Source organism: Oryctolagus cuniculus, chromosome 2, assembly GCF_964237555.1.
Source record: "Oryctolagus cuniculus chromosome 2, mOryCun1.1, whole genome shotgun sequence".
Taxonomy (NCBI): domain Eukaryota; kingdom Metazoa; phylum Chordata; class Mammalia; order Lagomorpha; family Leporidae; genus Oryctolagus; species Oryctolagus cuniculus.
Window position 1 is genome coordinate 69790594 of NC_091433.1, and position 19758 is coordinate 69810351.

At 37.9% G+C, this 19758-nt stretch overlaps 1 protein-coding gene across 2 annotated transcripts; it reads left to right on the top strand.

Annotated features, from left to right (window-relative positions):
- The first annotated feature begins 1117 nt into the window (after window positions 1–1117).
- On the top strand, window positions 1118–8900 carry LOC100358067 (disintegrin and metalloproteinase domain-containing protein 25). 2 transcript variants are annotated; one of them, XM_051833626.2, is made up of 2 exons: window positions 1118–1151; window positions 5633–8900. In XM_051833626.2, exon 2 carries the CDS (start codon window positions 5770–5772, stop codon window positions 8020–8022), a length of 2253 nt encoding a protein of 750 aa, XP_051689586.2. In that variant the 5' UTR covers window positions 1118–1151; window positions 5633–5769; the 3' UTR covers window positions 8023–8900. The 2 variants fall into 2 exon arrangements, with proteins under 2 accessions (XP_051689586.2, XP_008249060.3); XM_008250838.4 differs by having other exon boundaries at window positions 1133–1269.
- The last annotated feature ends 10858 nt before the right edge of the window (window positions 8901–19758 follow it).

Here is a 19758-nt window from a genome sequence, read left to right on the forward strand (position 1 = left end):
TAGATTTGTCAGATAATAAATTGTTATTGTTTTTTTTTTAATTTATTTAATGAGCATAAATTTCCAAAGTACAGCTTATGGACCACAATAGCCTCCTCCCCCCACCCCGTGTCTTCCCTCCCATCCACAACGCTCCCCTCTCCCACTCCCTCTTCCCTTCCCCTTCACATCACAATTAATTTTCAATTATCTTTATATACAGAAGATCAATAAATTGTTATTGTTACGTGAATTTCTTGTGTTGGTTTTTTATGGCAGCCCTATAAAATACTACAAAATTAAAACCATCATGGTCAAATTTGGTTCCTTGCATATTAGTTATAATAAAAGCTGAAGGGAAAATCCAGTGAGCATATGGTACATAACTGGGATTACTAGGGTAATAGGGAAACCGAAAGACACAAGCATAAACAAAAATTTCAGCTATCAACAACACCATATGTCCCATAGAGAAACTTTCCATGATAATAATCAAAACTTGTTCTGTGGTTTCTCCAGCCAACATGTTAAATGTATTTTCCCATACTGATATTTTTAAACTACGACCTAGAAGATTACTTATGATATTTATCCCCCAAAATTATTTTATTCCTCTCACTCTGCTCTATTCTGTTCTTGCCTTTTCTTACTGGCAACAGTTCTCAATAACAGATGAAGCATATTTATGGGACATATGAAATTTTGCTGAATTATTCACTGAAAGGTAAGAATAATTGTTGATATCTGGATTCTTTTAAATGTTTTAATGAGATTGGATTTTTTTCTGGAACGCTAATGATGTTAAACAATCCATAATATTTTCACTGTTTATTACATAATCTGGGATAAGGGTAAAAGTATGATAAAAAGTATTTTAGCTAAAACGATTATACTCATATGAGGAGCAAACATAAGGGGATTAGGAAATTATATTTACTTATTTTGAATAGCTATTAGAGCACATTTAGTAGCATTAAGGAAAGTATATTTACATGACCGGAAAAGTAATTATAAATACAGTTTGGTTGAGGTGACAGACCAGAGTGAAAAGCTATCTTGTCCACTTCTCATGTTCTATAGAACTGAGCAGCTCTTGTTGCTAGGTAGTTAACTCTAGAACTTAACCAGATGAAACACAAATGAAGGTGAGGATATGTGTGTCTCTTTAGCATGTGAGTTCTCAAAGGAAAATTTCTGTTCATAGGAATATACATAGGGATGCTAAAAACTATCTATGAAGGAGGCTATAAAGCTAAACAATTATGAGAATCATCACTTCATTTGTTGTTGGTAAGCCTTTCAAGAGTTTAACCCTAAAGGAGAATATTTCAGTATCTATCTACCTATCTCTCTGCGTCTTTCTTCTTCCTCTTCCTCTTCTTCCTCTTCTCCTTCACCTTCTGCTTCTCCTCTCTCCCATTCAACTTAATGCATAAATGTTTAAGAAAAAGTGTAAAAAAATCCACAATCCATACTAATTATTAAAAATATTCAAGGTAGATAAAGGGAGTAAATCAGCTTATAAGAATTATATTATTGAGAGAAGTTGACTTCAAGGATTTCCTTCTAGTGATGTTGCTTTCTTCTTTTTGGCTCTTGGCATTTTGTTAATAAATTCTCCATTTTATCTGATTAACCAAGCAATTAAAGCACTCTTGTCACTTTAATGAGGAGGATATTCTCTAGCCTCAAATAAGTTTCTTGCCACCTAGGGAAATATCTGGTACTATATTAAATAAGCATTAATTGAAATATTCTTTGCTCTATAGCTTAAGCAATAATTAAAAATTTGGTAAAAAAAAAAAACACTAGTGAAAGAAAAAAAAGATGACAGTGTGAGTGCTCAGTTGAGCATGCTACATATTGACGAGGAAAATTAGAAAATCATAAATTTAAGGAAAAAATATGGACTAGGAAGCACAAATTACTGACAGGATGAGTGTTTGCACTAGATCTCTGTTCAGTATTTCATCCTTTAGGCAGAGCTGTGAAGATAACTTATCTTTAACTCTGTTTTTACATATTTTAAATATCTCCCTAATCACACCCTGTAGTTGATTCTCCTAGCATTGTTGGCAATGTGTTGCAGAAAAAAAAATCAGGAAATATGACTCATCTACATTAGGCTGGGAATTTTGATCAGCAGTTACTGAACTGATACACTCTACAAACTAGGCTATAAGGAAGAAGGGTACATTGATGGTAACTAGAAAAGTGGGAAAACATGGAAAGAATAGTCTGCTATAATATGTACAAGTAAATTTCCATTAACAATAAATGTTGAGGCTGACAACTTACTTTATAAGAGTGAGGACGGTGGAGGGTACCCTGTTTCACCCTGGATTAAATGTATCATGGCCCTATACTGATCACTGTAGATGTGTAGTAATGGTAAATAGAAAAATTTACTTACTGCTTAGGAGTGTGCACATGCTTGCCAAACTGAGTAACAATACAGATAAGGTTACTGGCAGAGAATGAAGTAGTAAATCTGGCACAGTCATTTTTATTTTAGGCAGGACTGATGTGGGTGATTGGTATAATAAAAAGCAAAGAATAAAAGTAAATACTGACATGATGAGAAAGCCACCATTTAAAAGATAGGGCAGGGCTTGGCATTCAAAACAAATGATAAACAAACATCTGTTCTGTAGAGAAGAAGGAAATTCTGAGATTTGAAAACTTGTACTCTGCTTCATTTCATATTGCTGTTCTTAGTTTTATTTTTAAAAAAAAAATAAAGAAGGAAAAAGAGTTCTTCATAAAGAAGTGCGACTCAGAGATTGCTATAGCTTCTCATGAAAGGAATATTCCATAATTCCATAATACACAGGAAAATTATTCCAGAAAGAAGAGGTCAAATAAATTAGAATCAAAGTGAAAGAAAAATTAAGTATAGAGCACTCTGGAGTCCAGGAGATGACAGGTGTTAAATCTAGCATCATTCAGTTGCGTAATCTTGAATATGTGCAAGGTGTTGTGATCAGTGAGTTTTAAGCCCTCACAGAAAATTTACTTTCCTCTGTTTTTTAACCAGCTCAGTCAATCTTAATTACATTACTTTAATAATTTCACTACTGTTTTTGTGTTTTATTTTCCCGAGTGGCAGAGACACACACAGAGAGAAGAGACAGACAGAAACAAAGAGACAGGCAGCTCTGAGCCACTGGTCTAGTTCCCAAGTACCCAAAATGTTTGGGCTATGCCAGCCAGACTTAGTAACTGGAACACAATGCAGATCTCCCATATGGCTGTCAGGGACCAAACTAGTTGAGCTACTTCCATGGTGCACATCACCAGGAGCAGGTATCCAAAGCCACGTTTCAAATTCAGGTACTCTCTGTGGGACACAGATTTCTTAATGCCTATGCCAAATGATCACTCCCAATAATCACTTAATGCTAATGATCTGATAAAGATTGTGGATGCTCTCCAATTGATAAATTAAAATACAAATTTAAATGTAAACTATTGAATGTTATTTTAGATTCTTAAATAATATACTATAAACACTCTTACTAAATTTGTACTCTCTACATTAATTTATTTGGGACTGTATGGTTTATTTGTGTTTCTCAAGTGTGTAACATAGTGGCTACAGAATATGTGGATTTTTTTCATGTGATTTCCTCATTTTTAATAGCTGACAGTTACCTTATTTTTTTCATATTAATGTGAAATCAATATAAAGAAAATAAATTGAATACAGTTCATAGATATTCATGTTTTATGCATGAACAAAGCAATAAATCAGCAAAACTAGCCAGGCACTGTGCTAGGACAAGATTTCTTATTTCACAAATATGTGATAGCACACTTGCATTATCTAAAATATTATCGAATTTTAATATGAGCTCTGTAAATACTTTTTTTTAAATTTCTGAGATAAATACATCGAAGGTCAATCTTGGGACCCCTCTTTTGGAGATTAATGATTTTATTTTTATTTACAAAGGCATTTTATTTTGCTTTCAGCATTCTCCCATCTCCAATTGTTACTTTCCCAGCTGGTTGGATTTCAAATCCACTATAGGTGATAAGATGCTTTGAGAAACATTATTTTACTATCAATAAAATCAAATGTAAACACCTTTGGATAACACCTAATAACCCAAGGTACTCCCCTTCCTATTCTAATACTATTTAGACTGTTTATTGTTGGACAAAATGAAGGCATCCTTTACGCACATATTAACATTCTTGACACAGTTTGACAAGATTAAATGAAGACAGGACAAAGAATGATTGGTTATATGAAAGCAGGTATTGGGCACCATGAGAAAATGTATGTGTGTTTTACATATGTTTCCTTAGTAATGTGATTAAGTAATTTACAATTTAATAACAAAACAAAGCACTATAGATGTTTGTTTCATCTGAAATAAGCCAGTCCACAAAAACAAATATCACGTTTTCCCTGAGTACAAAAAAAGAATAATATAAATACATTAAATTATATTTTTAGATGGCCTATACTCCTGCAAGAAGATGACTTTTCTACTTACTACCTGTTGTATTCTTTATTTAGTGGAATATCAAGCTTGTGACATATAAAATAAGTTTAAAGTATGTCAATGCAAATATTAGAAGAAAAACATGAAAGGAAAGAGAAAGGAGGGTGGGAGTGAGGGAGGAAGGGAAGATTGAGTGGAATGTGTTATTACGTTCTTAAAACTGTATATATGAAATACATGAAATGTCTTCCCTTATATGAATAAAAACATTTATTGCAAATTATCACACAGATACCCCTACATATGCATATTATATTTACAAATGTATGCATATTTAGGCAAAAGTATATTGTGTCCATGTGTCCTTCATTTAGGTTTAATAATTATCAACCTGTGGCCATCATCTTTTGTACACCTAGAGTCTGACAGGTCTCATTAATGTTTTTTTTTTAACTTTTATTTAATGAATATAAATTTCCAAAGTACAGCTTATGGATTACAATGGCTTCTCCCCCATAATTTCCCTCCCACACGGAACCCTCCCATCTCCTGCTCCCTCTCCCCTTCCATTCACATCGAGATTCATTTTCATTTCTCTTATATACATAAGATCAATTTAGTATATATTAAATAAAGATTTCAGCAGTTTGCACCCACATAGAAACACAAAGTGAAAAATACTGTTTGAGTACTAGTTATAGCATTAAATCACAATGTACGGCACATTAAGGACTGAGATCCTACATGAGGAGTAAGTGCACAGTGACTCCTGTTGTTGACTTAACAATTTGACACTCTTGTTTATGGCATCCGTAATCACCCTAGGCTCCAGTCATGAGTTGCCAAGGCTATGGAAGCCTTTTGAGTTCACCGACTCTGATCATATTTAGACAAGGTCGTAGTCAAAGTGGAAGTTCCCTCCTCCCTTCAGAGAAAGGTACCTCCTTCTTTGATGACCCGTTCTTTCCACTGGGATCTCACTCGCAGAGATCTTTCATTTAGGTCATTTTTTTTTTTTTTTGCCAGAGTGTCTTGGCTTTCCATCTCATTAATGTTTAAGAGCAAATCCAATTCAATATATTGAGTCATGTGCTAAGACAAGTATTAATAAATTTTAACCCACACTTGGCTCTTTCCCTTCCATACCTGACAACTAATAATACCATCCCTGTCTCTACCCTTCTCTTCACTTTATTCAGTTCTCCTGCTCTGATGTACTGTCCCTGCCAGAAGACACACCATTAAAGGTCAGGCTGCAGACAACCAAGTCAAAGGGAGGAGACAGCCCAGGGGTGCCTCCTCCACTCCCCTCCTTTGCTCTCATGCACAGCTCCACATGGCTATGGCTGAAGTCCTGGTACATATGAAGATTACTTTCCTGATGCTCTGCTTGGTGGTGTTTCTCTTCCTTTCTGGATGGCCCCAGACTGGGCACTCTCAACACGACAGCCACCCAGAAGTGGTAATACCCTTGAGGATAACTGGCACTGATAAAGGTATACAGACTCCAGAGTGGCTCTCCTATAGACTACACATTGCGGATCAGAGACTCACTATCCACATGAAGGTCAAGAAGATTTTCATAACCAGACACTTCTCCATATTCACCTACACAGACCAGGGTGCTCTCATAAAGGATCAGCCTTTTGTCCCGAAGGACTGCAACTATCATGGTTATGTGGAAGGAGACCCAGAGTCCCTGGTTGCTCTTAGCATCTGTTTTGGGGGGTTGCAAGGAATGTTACAGACAAATGACACTCTTTATGAAATCAAGCCCAAAACACATTCTGCCAAATTTGAACATCTGGTTTATAAGATTGACAGTGAGGATACACAATTCTCGTCCATGAGATGCAGATTAACAGAAGAGATAGCACAGCAATTCCAGTATCAAGAGCTTGATAATTCCATCCTGATGCAGAGCCATTATGAGGGTTGGTGGACCCACAGATGGTACACAAGACTGGCTTTAGTTGTGGATAATGCACGACATGTTTATCTGGGCAGTAATATCTCAAACACACAGAATGAAGTCATCGAGCTTGTAAATGTAATGAATATTATTTATGCACCATTGGACATGGTCGTGGTTTTACCTGGAATAGAGATTTGGAATGAACAAAATCCCATAGAATATGCAAAGATGCCTGCTTACCTGAGTAGATTTTGCAAATGGAAAACAGACATCTTTAACAATCGCATTCCCCATGATGTTATCCATCTTCTTGTAAGGCATGGATTTGGTTCATATCTTGGACTAGCCTTTCTTGGAGCAGTATGTGATAATAGATATAATTGTGCCGTTAATAGTTTCAGGGAGAAATCAGTGATCCAATTTGTAAGTACCATAGCACACGAATTAGGTCATAATTATGGTATGCAGCATGATACTCCAGGATGTCGATGTGCGAGTACAAAATGCATAATGTTTCCATCTAAAACTTCATCATCCAAATTCAGCAACTGCAGTTACGACTATTATTGGACTACCACTATAAAAAAGACCTGTTTGCGTGAATTACCATCTAAAGATTCCTATTTCACACGAAAGCGCTGTGGAAATGGTATTATTGAAGAAGAAGAGGAATGTGACTGTGGATCTTTAGAATCATGTACAGAAGATCCCTGTTGTTCGACAAACTGCACTCTTGTACCAGGGGCTGCTTGTGCTTTTGGCAATTGTTGCAGGGACTGCCAATTGGTGCCATCAGGACAAGTATGTAGAAAACAAAGCAATGAATGTGATCTTCCAGAGTGGTGCAATGGAACTTGGCATGAATGTCCAGAAGATGTACACGTGCAGGATGGGAGCCCTTGCTTGGGCATGGGCTACTGCTATGAAAAGAGATGCAATATCCGTGATGAACAGTGTAGGCAAATTTTTGGCAAGAAAGCCAAGAGTGCGAATGAGACTTGCTACAGAGAAATTAACACCCGTGGTGACCGTTTTGGTAACTGTGGAAATAATAGCAGGTCATATCTAAGGTGTGATATTGACGATATTCTTTGTGGGAGGATTCAGTGTGAGAATGTGATGGAAATTCCCCCCTTGAGAAATCATTCTAATGTGCATATAACTCAGGCACATGGCCTCAATTGCTGGGGTGTTGACTACCATTTTGGGACAGTAACACCTGATATTGGTGATGTGAAAGATGGTACAGAGTGTGGTGAAGAGCGTGTGTGTATCAATAGGAGGTGTGTGCCTGTGCCAGCTTGGGATAAAGAATGTTTACCTGATATGTGCAATATGAATGGAATTTGCAATAGTAAACATCACTGCCATTGTGGAAATGATTTTGCTCCACCATACTGCCAACAAAAAGGCTATGGAGGTAGTATTGATAGTGGTCCACCCCCTGAGAGAAAAAAAGAAGTTCCTAAAGTAAAAAAGGAGGATAATTCCTATTTTCTCTTATCAATTCCACTTTTTGTTTTGCTTTGCTGCCTTTTACTTTTCTGTTGTTTGATGAACAGAAAATCTTCTGAAAAAGAAGAGCAAAATGCTCAAACCTCACCTAACCAGCCAGCACAAAATGTTCCAACTACCCCTAGCCAACCACAGAAAAAGGTACCTAATAAAAAGTAGAGTATTGTTTAAATGCTGCCTAAGAAAGATGAGTAATTTTTCAAACTCCATCTAAGAAATAACAATCAAAATTAAAACTGAAGCTAAGAAAAAGAAAACATTATGTTTAAACTTTACCTAAGAAAGAAAAGCAAGCAAAAGATTCAAAATCACATGAGAAAGAAGAGCAAAAACATACAATATCAAAAATAAAACTGATCTGTATTGAAATTTCTCCTGTGTTAAATTTTTGCAAGCAGATGGCAGAAATGTCATTGCACATGTCATAGAAGACTTACTGAAAGTCCCAATAATTCATTATACTACAATATCATGAACATAGCTGATAAATAAAGATAAATCCTAACATATTAATACTTTCCATGATTTTAAGAAATTATACTGGTTTACCTTTTATGGAATTAGTCTCTTTGTGCTTTCTGACCAAAAGCACCACAAAGGATGGTTATTGTTTGGGTTCCTTTGCTGTCTCCCAATTCCAAAACTCCTTCTCTTTTTCATTGTTTTGCCACATGATCAATGGGAAATGATGAAGCACATTGCTTCTTTGCCAGTATCACCAATTATTTCCACCTAGAGTGGAACAACCAGACAGATTACAAACCTAACAGGCCTGCTGATTGTTTTTTTACATCATTGTTGCCTTAGTACCAGCTTTCACCCTGGCAGTGGCAGCTGCTTTCAGTCTGCACCTTAACACTACATATGAATATATTTAATAACTGCCTAACCTATGGGTATCGTCAACCTAGAGATCTTAGCAGTTACCATGTGAGCTCAGAGAACTCTCCCTCAAAATTACAGAGATTCTGGCATCAAATTGGATGTACACTCTATTCCAAAGATCTACATTAGATAACCCCAGCAACTTCCCTTGGATCTCTAGTCCTAGTCATGTATAATTAGATAAAATCTCAAGCTATCATATGAGAATATTTTTAATTCATTGTGTTATTTATCCTTATCTTTGGATTTTATACCTTTAGATGTTCTATGCACTACGTGGATATTTAAAAGTTTGTGAAAATGGAATTAAAACATAAATTTATTTTGGTGTAAAAAATGGTTAAAGTCCATGTATTTTTTTTTCAAAATATGAATGTCCCATGTACATTTTAAGGCATGCTTTACATATATATGTATATATGATATTATTTAATTTTAGTACAAAGAATTCTGTTCAGAATTTCTCATAAGGTAGAAATAAATTTCCTCAGATTTTATTTGCTTAGAAATGTCTTTGTCTCTCCTTAATTAATTTTAATAGAAAATTTTTATTTAATAAAAATAAATTACAAAAGTGCAACTTTTGGATTATAGCAGTTCTTTCCCAATAACCACTCTCCCACCTGCAAACAATCCCATCTCCTACCTCCTCTTCCAACCCATTCTTCATTAAGATTCAATTTTAATTATCTTTATATACAGCAAATCAACTCTATATTAAGTGAAGATTTCAACAGTTTGCACCAACGCAGACACACAAAGTATAGTACTGTTTGAAGACAAGTTTTACCATTAATTCTCATAGTACACCTCATTAAGGACAGAGGTCCTACATGGGCAGCAAATGCACAGTGACTCCTGTTGTTGATTTAACAATTGACACTCTTATTTATGATTTCAGTAATCAACTGAGGCTCTTGTCATGAGTTGCCAAGGCTAAAGTCTCTTGAGTTCACAATTCTGACCTTATTTAGACAAGGCCATAATCAAAGTGGAAGTTCTCTCCTTCCTACAGAGAAAGGTACCTCCTTCTTTGATGACCCCTTCTTTCCACTGAGATCTCACTCAGAAATCTTTCATTTAGGTCATTTTTTGTCAGAGTGTCTTGGCTTTCCATGTGTGAAATGCTCTCATGGGCTTTTTAGCCAGATCCAAGTGCCTTAAGGAGCTAATTCTGAGGCCAGAGAGCTGTTTAGGGCATTTGCCATTCTATGATAATTAAAAATGAATCTCAATGAATAATGGGATGGGAGGGGGTAGTAGATGGGACGGAAGAAGAGGTGGGAGGGCAGGTATGTGGGGAACTGCTATAATCCAAAAGTTGTGCTTTTGAAATTTATATTTATTAAATAAAAGCTTTCTTAAAAAAGGAGAAAAAAAAAAGAAATGATTTAACAATGCATCTTGAGTACTTACAAAAACAAGATCAAACCAAAGCCAAAAATAAAAGGAGGAAAAAATAATAAAAATTAGAGATTAAACAAAATTGAAACATAAAAGATTAAAAAGATCAGTGAAATGAACAGCTGTTTTTCTTGATAAACTAAACAAAATTTGGGCCGGTGCTGTGGCGCAGTGGGTTAATGCCCTGGCCTGAAGCACCAGCATCCCATATGGGCACTGTTTCAAGTCTCGGCTGCTCCACTTCTAATCCAGCTCTCTGCTATGGCCTGGGAAAGCAGTAGAAGACAGCCCAACTGCTTGGGCCCCTGCACCCATGTGGGAGACCCGCAAGAAGCTCCTGGCTCCTGCCTTCAGATCGGTGCAGTTCCAGCCATTGTGGCCAATTGGGGAGTGAACCATCGAAGGGATGACCTCTCTCTCTCTCTCTCTCTCTCCTCGTCTCCCTCTCCCTCACACTCTTATTCTCCCTCTCTTCTCTCTGTGTAACTCTGACTTTCAAATAAATAAATAAATCTTAAAAAAGAAAAAATAAACAAAATTGATACACCCTTGTCCCAATCAACAAAAAAGGGAAGCTGATCCAAATTAATAAAATCAGAGATGATAAAGGAGATGCTACAATGGTTACCACAGAAATAAAAAAAAAAGTCATCAGGAATTACTACAATTATATCCAACAAATTGGAAAATCTCAAAGAAATCAATAGCTTGCCAGACAGATATGACCTACCAAAACTGATTCAGAAGACCTTGGAAAACCTAAATAGACCAATAATCATGACAGAGATTTAATCATTAAAAGACAGCACCCCGCAAAAAAAAAAAAGAAAAGAAAAGAAAAACCCAGCACTGGATGGCTTCACTACTTCATTCTACCCAGCTTTTAAAGAACCAATTCCAATTATGTTGACATGTTTTTTCAGTATAGTCCCTATTGGTCTTCTGCATTTTTATGATGTTAATTGTAATGTTTCTGGTTTTGTTTATTATTTTTTTTAAAGATTTATTTTATTTATTTGGAAGACAGAGTTACAGAGAGAGGTAGAGACAGAGAGAGACAGGTCTTCCATCTGGTAGTTAACTCCTCATATGGCTGCCAACAGCCAAAGCTGTGCCCATTTGATGCCAGGAGCCAGGAGCTTCTTCTGGGTCTCCCACAAAGGTGCAGGGGCCCATGAACTTGGGCCCTCTTGTCCTGCTTTCCCAGGCCATAGCAGAGAGCTGGAACAGAAGAGGAGCAGCTGGGACTAGAACCGGTGCCCATATGGTATGCCGGCAATTCAGGCTAGGGCTTTAACCCACTGTGCCAAGACTGGCCGCCTCTTGTTTTGTTTCTGATTTGAATTTTTGTTCTTTTTCCTCTGGTATAGCAAAGAATTTTTCAATTTAATCTTTTGGGGTAAAAACCAACTTGCTCATTTTATTGCTGTTTTGCATTGCTTTTAATATTTATTTATTTATTTATTTGAAGGACAGAGAGAGAATCTTCCATCCACTGGCAACTCCTCTGTGACAAAAAAAAGGCAGGACTAGGCCAGGCCAAAGCCAGGAGGCCACTCTTGCTCCAAGATGGCAGAATAGGGAGGGAGCACACTGATAGTCTGGGAAAAGATAGTTTAATAAAAGTGGAGATACTGTAGTTTCAGGGAAAAGTTTGGGAAAAATCTACAGAGGAAACTCTTCCGGAACTAGTGAGACATGGCGGACCTACATGGAGGGCACGGATGACCACGGCTCGGGACCCCAGCTGCCGAGTCTACACACCAGCGCTGGAAAGGGAGGTGAGGCAAAACCACAATAGCCCGAGATACTGGCAGGGAAGCGGCAGGAAGAGCCTACAGGGAACAGAGACTTGAAGCCCCGAGGGGGAAAGTTCACCAGGCTAACTAGAGGAGAAGAAAAAATATATATAAATAAAAATAAAAATAAAAGGAACTGGTATGGATACGATTATCTCTCTCCACTCACAAAGGCAAGCAAAACAAAGAGCAGGTGCCATTTTGGACATATGTAAAAGGTGCACCCGCCATCAGCCAAGCAGAAGAATCTGACTCTGGTGGGGAGAAATAACAGGAGCTTAGGACCTAGTGAATGTATGGAACTAATGAACTGAGACTGTGAAAAAAGAAAAAAAAAAGACCAAGAGTGTGGCAGAGGACTCACGGAGTACTGGCAAAGTGAGTACTCTCCAGAGATGCCACAATCTCAGTAACCTTGGCAACCCGGTGGGGGAGTACAGGGGAATTTGAGCTTATACTGAAGTCTGCACAGATCCTTTGTGTGGTCCTTGGGACAGAGCAGACGAATATTATACCCACAGGGGCCAGAGCACAGAGCTCAATTCTGCCTTCAACTCTGATCAGCTGTGTGGACCTATATCCCTTCTGAATAAAATAAGAGAGAGAGAGAAAAAGACAGAGAGAAAGAGAGAGAGATTGATTTACCATGCCTAACCTGGGTATGTCATTTTTAGCACACCCTTAACCCTGAAGAACTGAACAGAGCTCGCTGACCACACCCATCACAAGCCTCTAAAGATCCATCAAAAGCAGACAGTCCACTTAATCTAGAGACATAGTATACTGAGAAAACCCACCATAGCAAGGGAAAAAAATGAAGAAACCAAAGAATATCTCCACAATTCCAAGCAACAAACGCAGAAACTGAGGAAACAAGAACAAGGAAGACTAATGTCATAATTGACGCCCCCAAATGAACTACACACCCCAATTCAAGATTATAAAGATGATGAGATAGAAGAAATGCAAGATACAGATTTCAAAATATTTATGGTAAAAACATCTAGAAGTTCTCAAAAACAAATTCTTGAACCACAGAAATCCTTACTGGACAGGATAGAAAATCTCTCTTCTGAAAATGAAATCTAAAGGAGGAATCAAAATGAAATGAAGAAACTAGTAGAAAATGAAATTGTGATAGTGAAGAATTTGATAGATCAAATGACAAACACATTACAGAGCCTTAAAAACAGAAAAGAGTAAAGCAGAAGAGAGAATATCAGACTTAGAAGACAGAGAACAGGAAAGGATAGAGTCAAACCAAAGAAAAGAAGAGGAAATTAGAAATCTAAAAAATATTGTTGGGAAGCTACAGGATACTATTAAAAAAAAAAAAAAAACAACATTTGGGTTCCAGGAGTTCCTGAAGGCATGGAGAGAGAGAAAGGATTAGAAGGCCTTTTTAGTGAGATACTGGCAAAACACTTCCTGGGTTTGGAGAATGACAGAGACATCCTAGTACAGGAAGCTCATAGAACCCCACATAAACATGACCAAAAGAGATCTTCACCACGACACATTGTAATCAAACTCACTACAGTGAAACAGAAAGAAAATATTCTAAAATATGCAAGAGAGAAACGTCAAATTACTTTCAGAGGATCTCCAATTAGACTCACAGCTAACTTCTCATCAGAAACCCTACAGGCTATGAGGGAATGGCGAGATATAGCCCAGGTACCAAGAGAGAGAAAATGCCAGCCCAGAATATTATATATTGCAAAGCTCTCAATTGTGAATGAAGGTGAAATAAAGATCTTTCATAGCAAACAGAAATTGAAAGATTTTGTCACCATTCGTCCAGCCCTGCAAAAGATGCTTAAAGAAGGGTTACACTCAGAAACACAGAAACAAAGCCAACAATAAGAAAGAAGGTGGCCGGCACCGCGGCTCACTAGGCTAATCCTCTGCCTTGCGGCGTCGGCACACCGGGTTCTAGTCCCACTCGGGGCACAGGATTCTGTCCCGGTTGCCCCTCTTCCAGGTCAGCTCTCTGCTGTGGCCAGGGAGTGCAGTGGAGGATGGCCCAAGTCCTTGGGCCCTGCACCCCATGGGAGACCAGGAGAAGTACCTGGCTCCTGGCTTCAGATCAGCGCAGTGCGCCAGCCGCAGAGCCAGCCACGGCAGCCATTGGAGGGTGAACCAACTGCAAAGGAGGACCTTTCTCTCTGTCTCTCTCTGTCTCTCTCTCTCACTGTCCACTCTGCCTATCAAAAAAAAAGAAAAAAGAAAAAAAAAGAAAGAAGGTAAAGAAAGAAACCTCACAGTAAAGATCACAGGAAGTACAAAGCATATATTAGAATATATCTTCAGAAAAATGGCAGGGCAAAATTACCACTTGTCAATAGTCACATTGAACATTAATGGCCTCAACTCTCCAGTTAAAAGACATAGACTGGCTGAATGGATTAAGGAACAAAACCCATCTATTTGCTGCTTACAAAAAACACATCATTCCAACAAAGAGGCATACAGACTGAAAGTGAAAGGTTGGAAAAAGATGTTCCATACCAACAGAAACCAAAAGAAAGCTGGTGTAGCCATCATAATATCAGACAAAATAAACTTTAACACAAAAAGCGACAAAGAGGGGCACTATATAATGATTAGGGGATCAATTCAACAGGAAGATGTAACTATTATAAATGTATATACACCTAATTACAGGGCACTGGTTTATTTAAAAGATCTGTTAAGGGACTTAAAGGGAGACTTACACTTCAATAAAGTAGTACTGGGGGACTTCAATACTCCAATCTCAGAAATAGATCAACCGGACTGAAGATCAACAAGGAAACAGCAGATTTAATCGACACTATTGCCCAAATGGATCTAACAGATGCCTACAGAACTTTCAATCCTACATCTAAAGACTTTACATTCTTCTCAGCAGTGCATGGAACCTTCTCTAGGATTGACCACATCCTAGGCCATGAAGCAAGTCTCAGCAAATTCAAAAGAATTGGAATCACACCATGTAGCTTCTTGGACCGCAGTGGAATGAAGCTGGAAATTAGTACCTCAGGAATTCCTAGAGCATATGCAAACACATGGAGATTGAACAACATGCTCCTGAATGAACACTGAGTCATTCAAGAAATCAAAACAGAAATCAAAAACTTTCTGGAAGTAAATGAGGATAACAACACAACAAATCAAAACTTATGGGATATGGCAAAAGCAGTATTGAGAGGCAAGTTTATAGCAATAGGGGCCTATATCAAGAAATTGGAAAGACACCAAATAAATGAGCTTTCAGTGCATCTCAAGGACCTAGAAAAGTTGCAGCAAACCAGACCAAAATCTAGTAGGAGAAGAGAAATAATTAAAATCAGAGAAGAAATTAACAGGATTGAATCCAAAAAAATTACAAAAAATCAGCCAAGCGAAGAGCTGGTTTTTTGAAAAAATAAACAAAATTGACACCCCATTGGCCCAACTAACTAAAAAAAGAAGAGAAAAGACCCAAATCAATAAAATCAGAGATGAAAAAGGAAACGTAACAACAGACACCACAGAAATAAAAAGAATCATCAGAAATTACTACAAGGACTTGTATGCCAGCCAACAGGGAAACCTATCAGAAATGGATAGATTCCTGGACACATGCAATCTACCTAAATTGAACCAGGAAGACATCGAAAACCTAAACAGACCCATAACTGAGACAGAAATTGAAACAGTAATAAAGGCCCTCCCAACAAAGAAAAGCCCAGGACCAGATGGATTCACTACTGAATTCTACCAGACATTTAAAGAAGAACTAACTCCAATTCTTCTCAAACTATTCAGAACAATCGAAGAAGAGGGAATCCTCCCAAATTCTTTCTATGAAGCCAGCATCACCTTAATTCCTAAGCCAGAGAAAGATGCAGCACTGAAAGAGAATTACAGACCAATATCCCTGATGAACATAGATGCAAAAATCCTCAATAAAATTCTCGCCAATAGAATGCAACAACACATCAGAAAGATCATCCACCCAGACCAAGTGGGATTTATCTCTGGTATGCAGGGATGGTTCAACATTTGCAAATCAATTAATGTGAATACACCACATCAAAACAAACAACCCACTTAAGAGATGGGCCAAGGACCTCAATAGACATTTTTCAAAAGAGGAAATCCAAAGGGCCAACAGACACATGAAAAAATGTTCAAGATCACTAGCAATCAGAGAAATGCAAATCAAATGATGCTGGTGATGATGTGGGTAAAAAGGGACACTAACCCACTGTTAGTGGGAATGCAAATTGGTTAAGCCACTATAGAGGTCAGTCTGGAGATTCCTCAGAAATCCGAATATAACCCTACGATTCAACCCAGCCATCCCACTCCTTGGAATTTACCCAAAGGAAATGAAATTGGCAAACAAAAAAGCAGTCTGCACATTAATGTTTATTGCAGCTCAATGCACAATAGCTAAGACCTGGAACCAACCCAAATGCCCATCAACTGTAGACTGGATAAAGAAATTATGGGACATGTACTCTATAGAATACTATACAGCAGTCAAAAACAATGAAACCTGGTCATTTGCAACAAGATGGAGGAACCTGGAAAACATTATGCTGAGTGAATTAAGCCAGTCCCAAAGGGACAAATATCATATGTTCTCCCTGATTGGTGACAACTGAGTAGCACCAAAAAGGAATCCTGTTGAAGTGAAATGGACACTATGAGAAACAGTGACTTGATCAGCCCTTGTCCTGACTGTTGATGAACAATTTAATACTTTATCCCTTTTAGTATTTTTTTGTCCTACTTAATACCAAATGTTGAACTCTTTAATTAGCACACAATTATTCTTAGGTGTTTAAATTTAACTGTAAAGTGATCTCTGTTAAATATAAGAGTGGGAATAAGAGAGGGAGGAGATGTACAGTTCAGCACATGTTCAATCGGACTTGCCCCAAACGGTAGAGTTAGAAACGTGCCAGGTGATTCCAATTCAATCCCATCAAGGTGACATGTACCAATGCCATCTTACTATCCAAGTGATCAATTTCAGTTCACAGTTGATCACACTGACAGGTCTAAGAGTGAAAGAGATCACATTAACAAGACTAGTGTCTGCTAATATTATCTGATAGAATTAAGAAGGAGAGAACAATCCAACATGGGAAGCGGGATGCACAGCAGACTCAGAATCGCAGATTCCTTAAACAGCACTCTGGCCTCAGAATTAGATCTTAAGGCATTCATATCTGGCTGAAGAGCCCATGAGAGTATTTTAGGCATGGAAAGCCAAGACACTCTGGCAAAAAAAAAAAAAAGACCTAAATGAAATATCTCTGTGAGTTAGATCCCAGTGGAAAGAATGGGCCATCAAAGAAGGAGGTACCTTTCTCTGAAGGGAGGAGAGAACTTCCACTTTGACTATGACCTTGTCTAAATATGATCAGAGTTGGCGAACTCAAAATGCTTCCTTGGCAACTCATGACAAGAGCCTAGGGAGATTATTGATGCCATAAACAAGAGTGTCAGTTTGCTAAGTCAACAACAGGAGTCACTGTGCACTTACTCCCCATGTAGGATCTCTGTCCTTAATGTGTTGTACTATGTGAATTAATGCTATAACTAGTATTTTTTTTATTCAAACAGTATTTTACACTTTGTATTTTGGTGTGGCTGCAAACTGTTGAAATCTTTACTTAATTTATACTAAATTGATCTTCGGTATATAAAGATAATTGAAAATAAACTTTTTTTTTGACAGGCAGAGTGGACAGTGAGAGAGAGAGACAGAGAGAAAGGTCTTCCATTTTGCCGTTGGTTCACCCTCCAATGGCCGCCACGGCTGGTGCGCTGCAGCCGGCGCACTGCACTGATCCGATGGCAGGAGCCAGGTACTTCTCCTGGTCTCCCATGGGGTGCAGGGCCCAAGTACTTGGGCCATCCTCCACTGCACTCCCTGGCCACAGCAGAGAGCTGGCCTGGAAGAGGGGCAATCGGGACAGAATCTGGCGCCCCAACCGGGACTAGAACCCGGTGTGCCAGCGCTGCAAGGTGGAGGATTAGCCTAGTGACCCGCGACGCCAGCCAAAAATAAATCTTGATGTGAATGGAATGGGAGAGGGAGCGGGAGATGGGAGGAGTGCGGGTGGGTGGAATTTTGTGTGTGGGGGGGAATCCATTGTAATCCATAAACTGTACTTTGGCAATTTATATTTATTAAATAAAAGTTTAAAAAAAAAGAAAGCTATAGGCCAATATCCTGTAAGGATGTAGATCTATTTTCAAGTTCTAATAGACATATAAATACTGTACTGATATATAAATAGACCCAGGAGGCCCAGAGCTCCATCTGCATCCACCCTATGAACAACATGAGCTCAAGTCTGTTAAGTATGTCAAGTACTGACCAGTATTGCTGCCTCCTGGGTACATTAGTAGGGAGCTGGCTCAGAAGCAAAGCACCTGGAACTCAAATATGCCCTTCAGTTTGGGATGCTAGCTTCACAAGCAGTGGCTTAATTTACTTCACCGAAACACTTGCTCATAATTTTTATTTAAGTCTGTTTCTGCTCTGATCCTTCTTTTGCCTTTCTTTTGGCTAATTTGGGTTTTGACTTTCTCGTGTTTCTCTAGTTCCTTGAGAATAGAACAATTTTTGGTTTCTTTGAGATTTTTGGTATTAGTATTGACTGGTATAAATTTCCCTCCTGGTAGTGCTCCTGCTTTATCCCGTAAGTCTTGTTTTCAGAGTTCTCATACAATTTGCTTTAGGACATAATAAAATTTATCTTAATTTCTTCACTGACCATTGGTAGTTTAGGAGTGTGTGATTTAATTTCTAGTTTTTTTTATATTTTCCACAGCTTTTTCTTGTTCTTGTCATTTTATTGCGTTGAAAAACATACTCAACACCACTTCAAATGTTAAAAATGTGTTGCAATTGTTTTGTGCCTTCTTATCTGATCTATCTGGAGAATTTTCCATTAACTGTTGAGGAAAATGGATATTCTTAGCTATTGGTTGGAATGTTAAGCAGATGACCATCATTTCATTTGGTGTAGGATGTAACGTAACACTGATATTTATTATTGTTTATTTTTCTCTCTGGATGATGTGTCAATTTTTGATTTGTCAATTTTTTGTGGATGATTTGTCAATTTGGGGTTATTAAATTACACACTCAGGCAGGCACTGTTGCTCAGCAGGTTAAATTGATGCTTGGGATACCCACATCCCATATTGGAGTGCCAGGGTGAGTCACAGATACTTTGCTTCTAATCAAGTCTCTTGCTAATGAGCTTGGAAAGCACCAATGACGGCTCAATTACTTGATTCTCTGTCAGCTATTTAGGAGACTCAAAAGTTCTCGGCTAATGGCTTTGGCCTGAGCCAGCCCTGGCTACTGCAGGCATTTGAAGAGTGAACCAGCAGATGAAAACCTTTCTATCTCTCTCTCCTTTCTCTTCCTCTCTCCCTCCTTCCCCTTTCAATTACACAAAAATGAATAAATATTTTTAAATCCCATACCATTATATGATTTGAATTTGTCTCTCCCTTTTGGTCTATTAATATTTGCTTTATTTATTTAAGTTCTGACCTTAGGTGCATATATATTTAACATCATATTCCCTCTTATTTAATTCATCCTTTTATCATTAAATAATGACACTTTTTTGCACATATTAGGATATAACTTATTTTGATATTAAAATACAATTTATTCATGCAATTAAAAAACTACAAGCACATGATTTCCTTGTCATCCCAGAAAGATTTGTGTGATGTTACCAGCTGCCTCCTCTAATGGTCTTTGCTCCTGTCAGCAACTCTAGGTAACTGGAATAGCTTG

What these genes read in the sequence shown, in the direction of transcription:
- LOC100358067 (XM_051833626.2), top strand. Translation starts at nt 5,770, where the DNA reads ATGGCTATGGCTGAAGTCCTGGTACATATGAAGATTACTTTCCTGATG.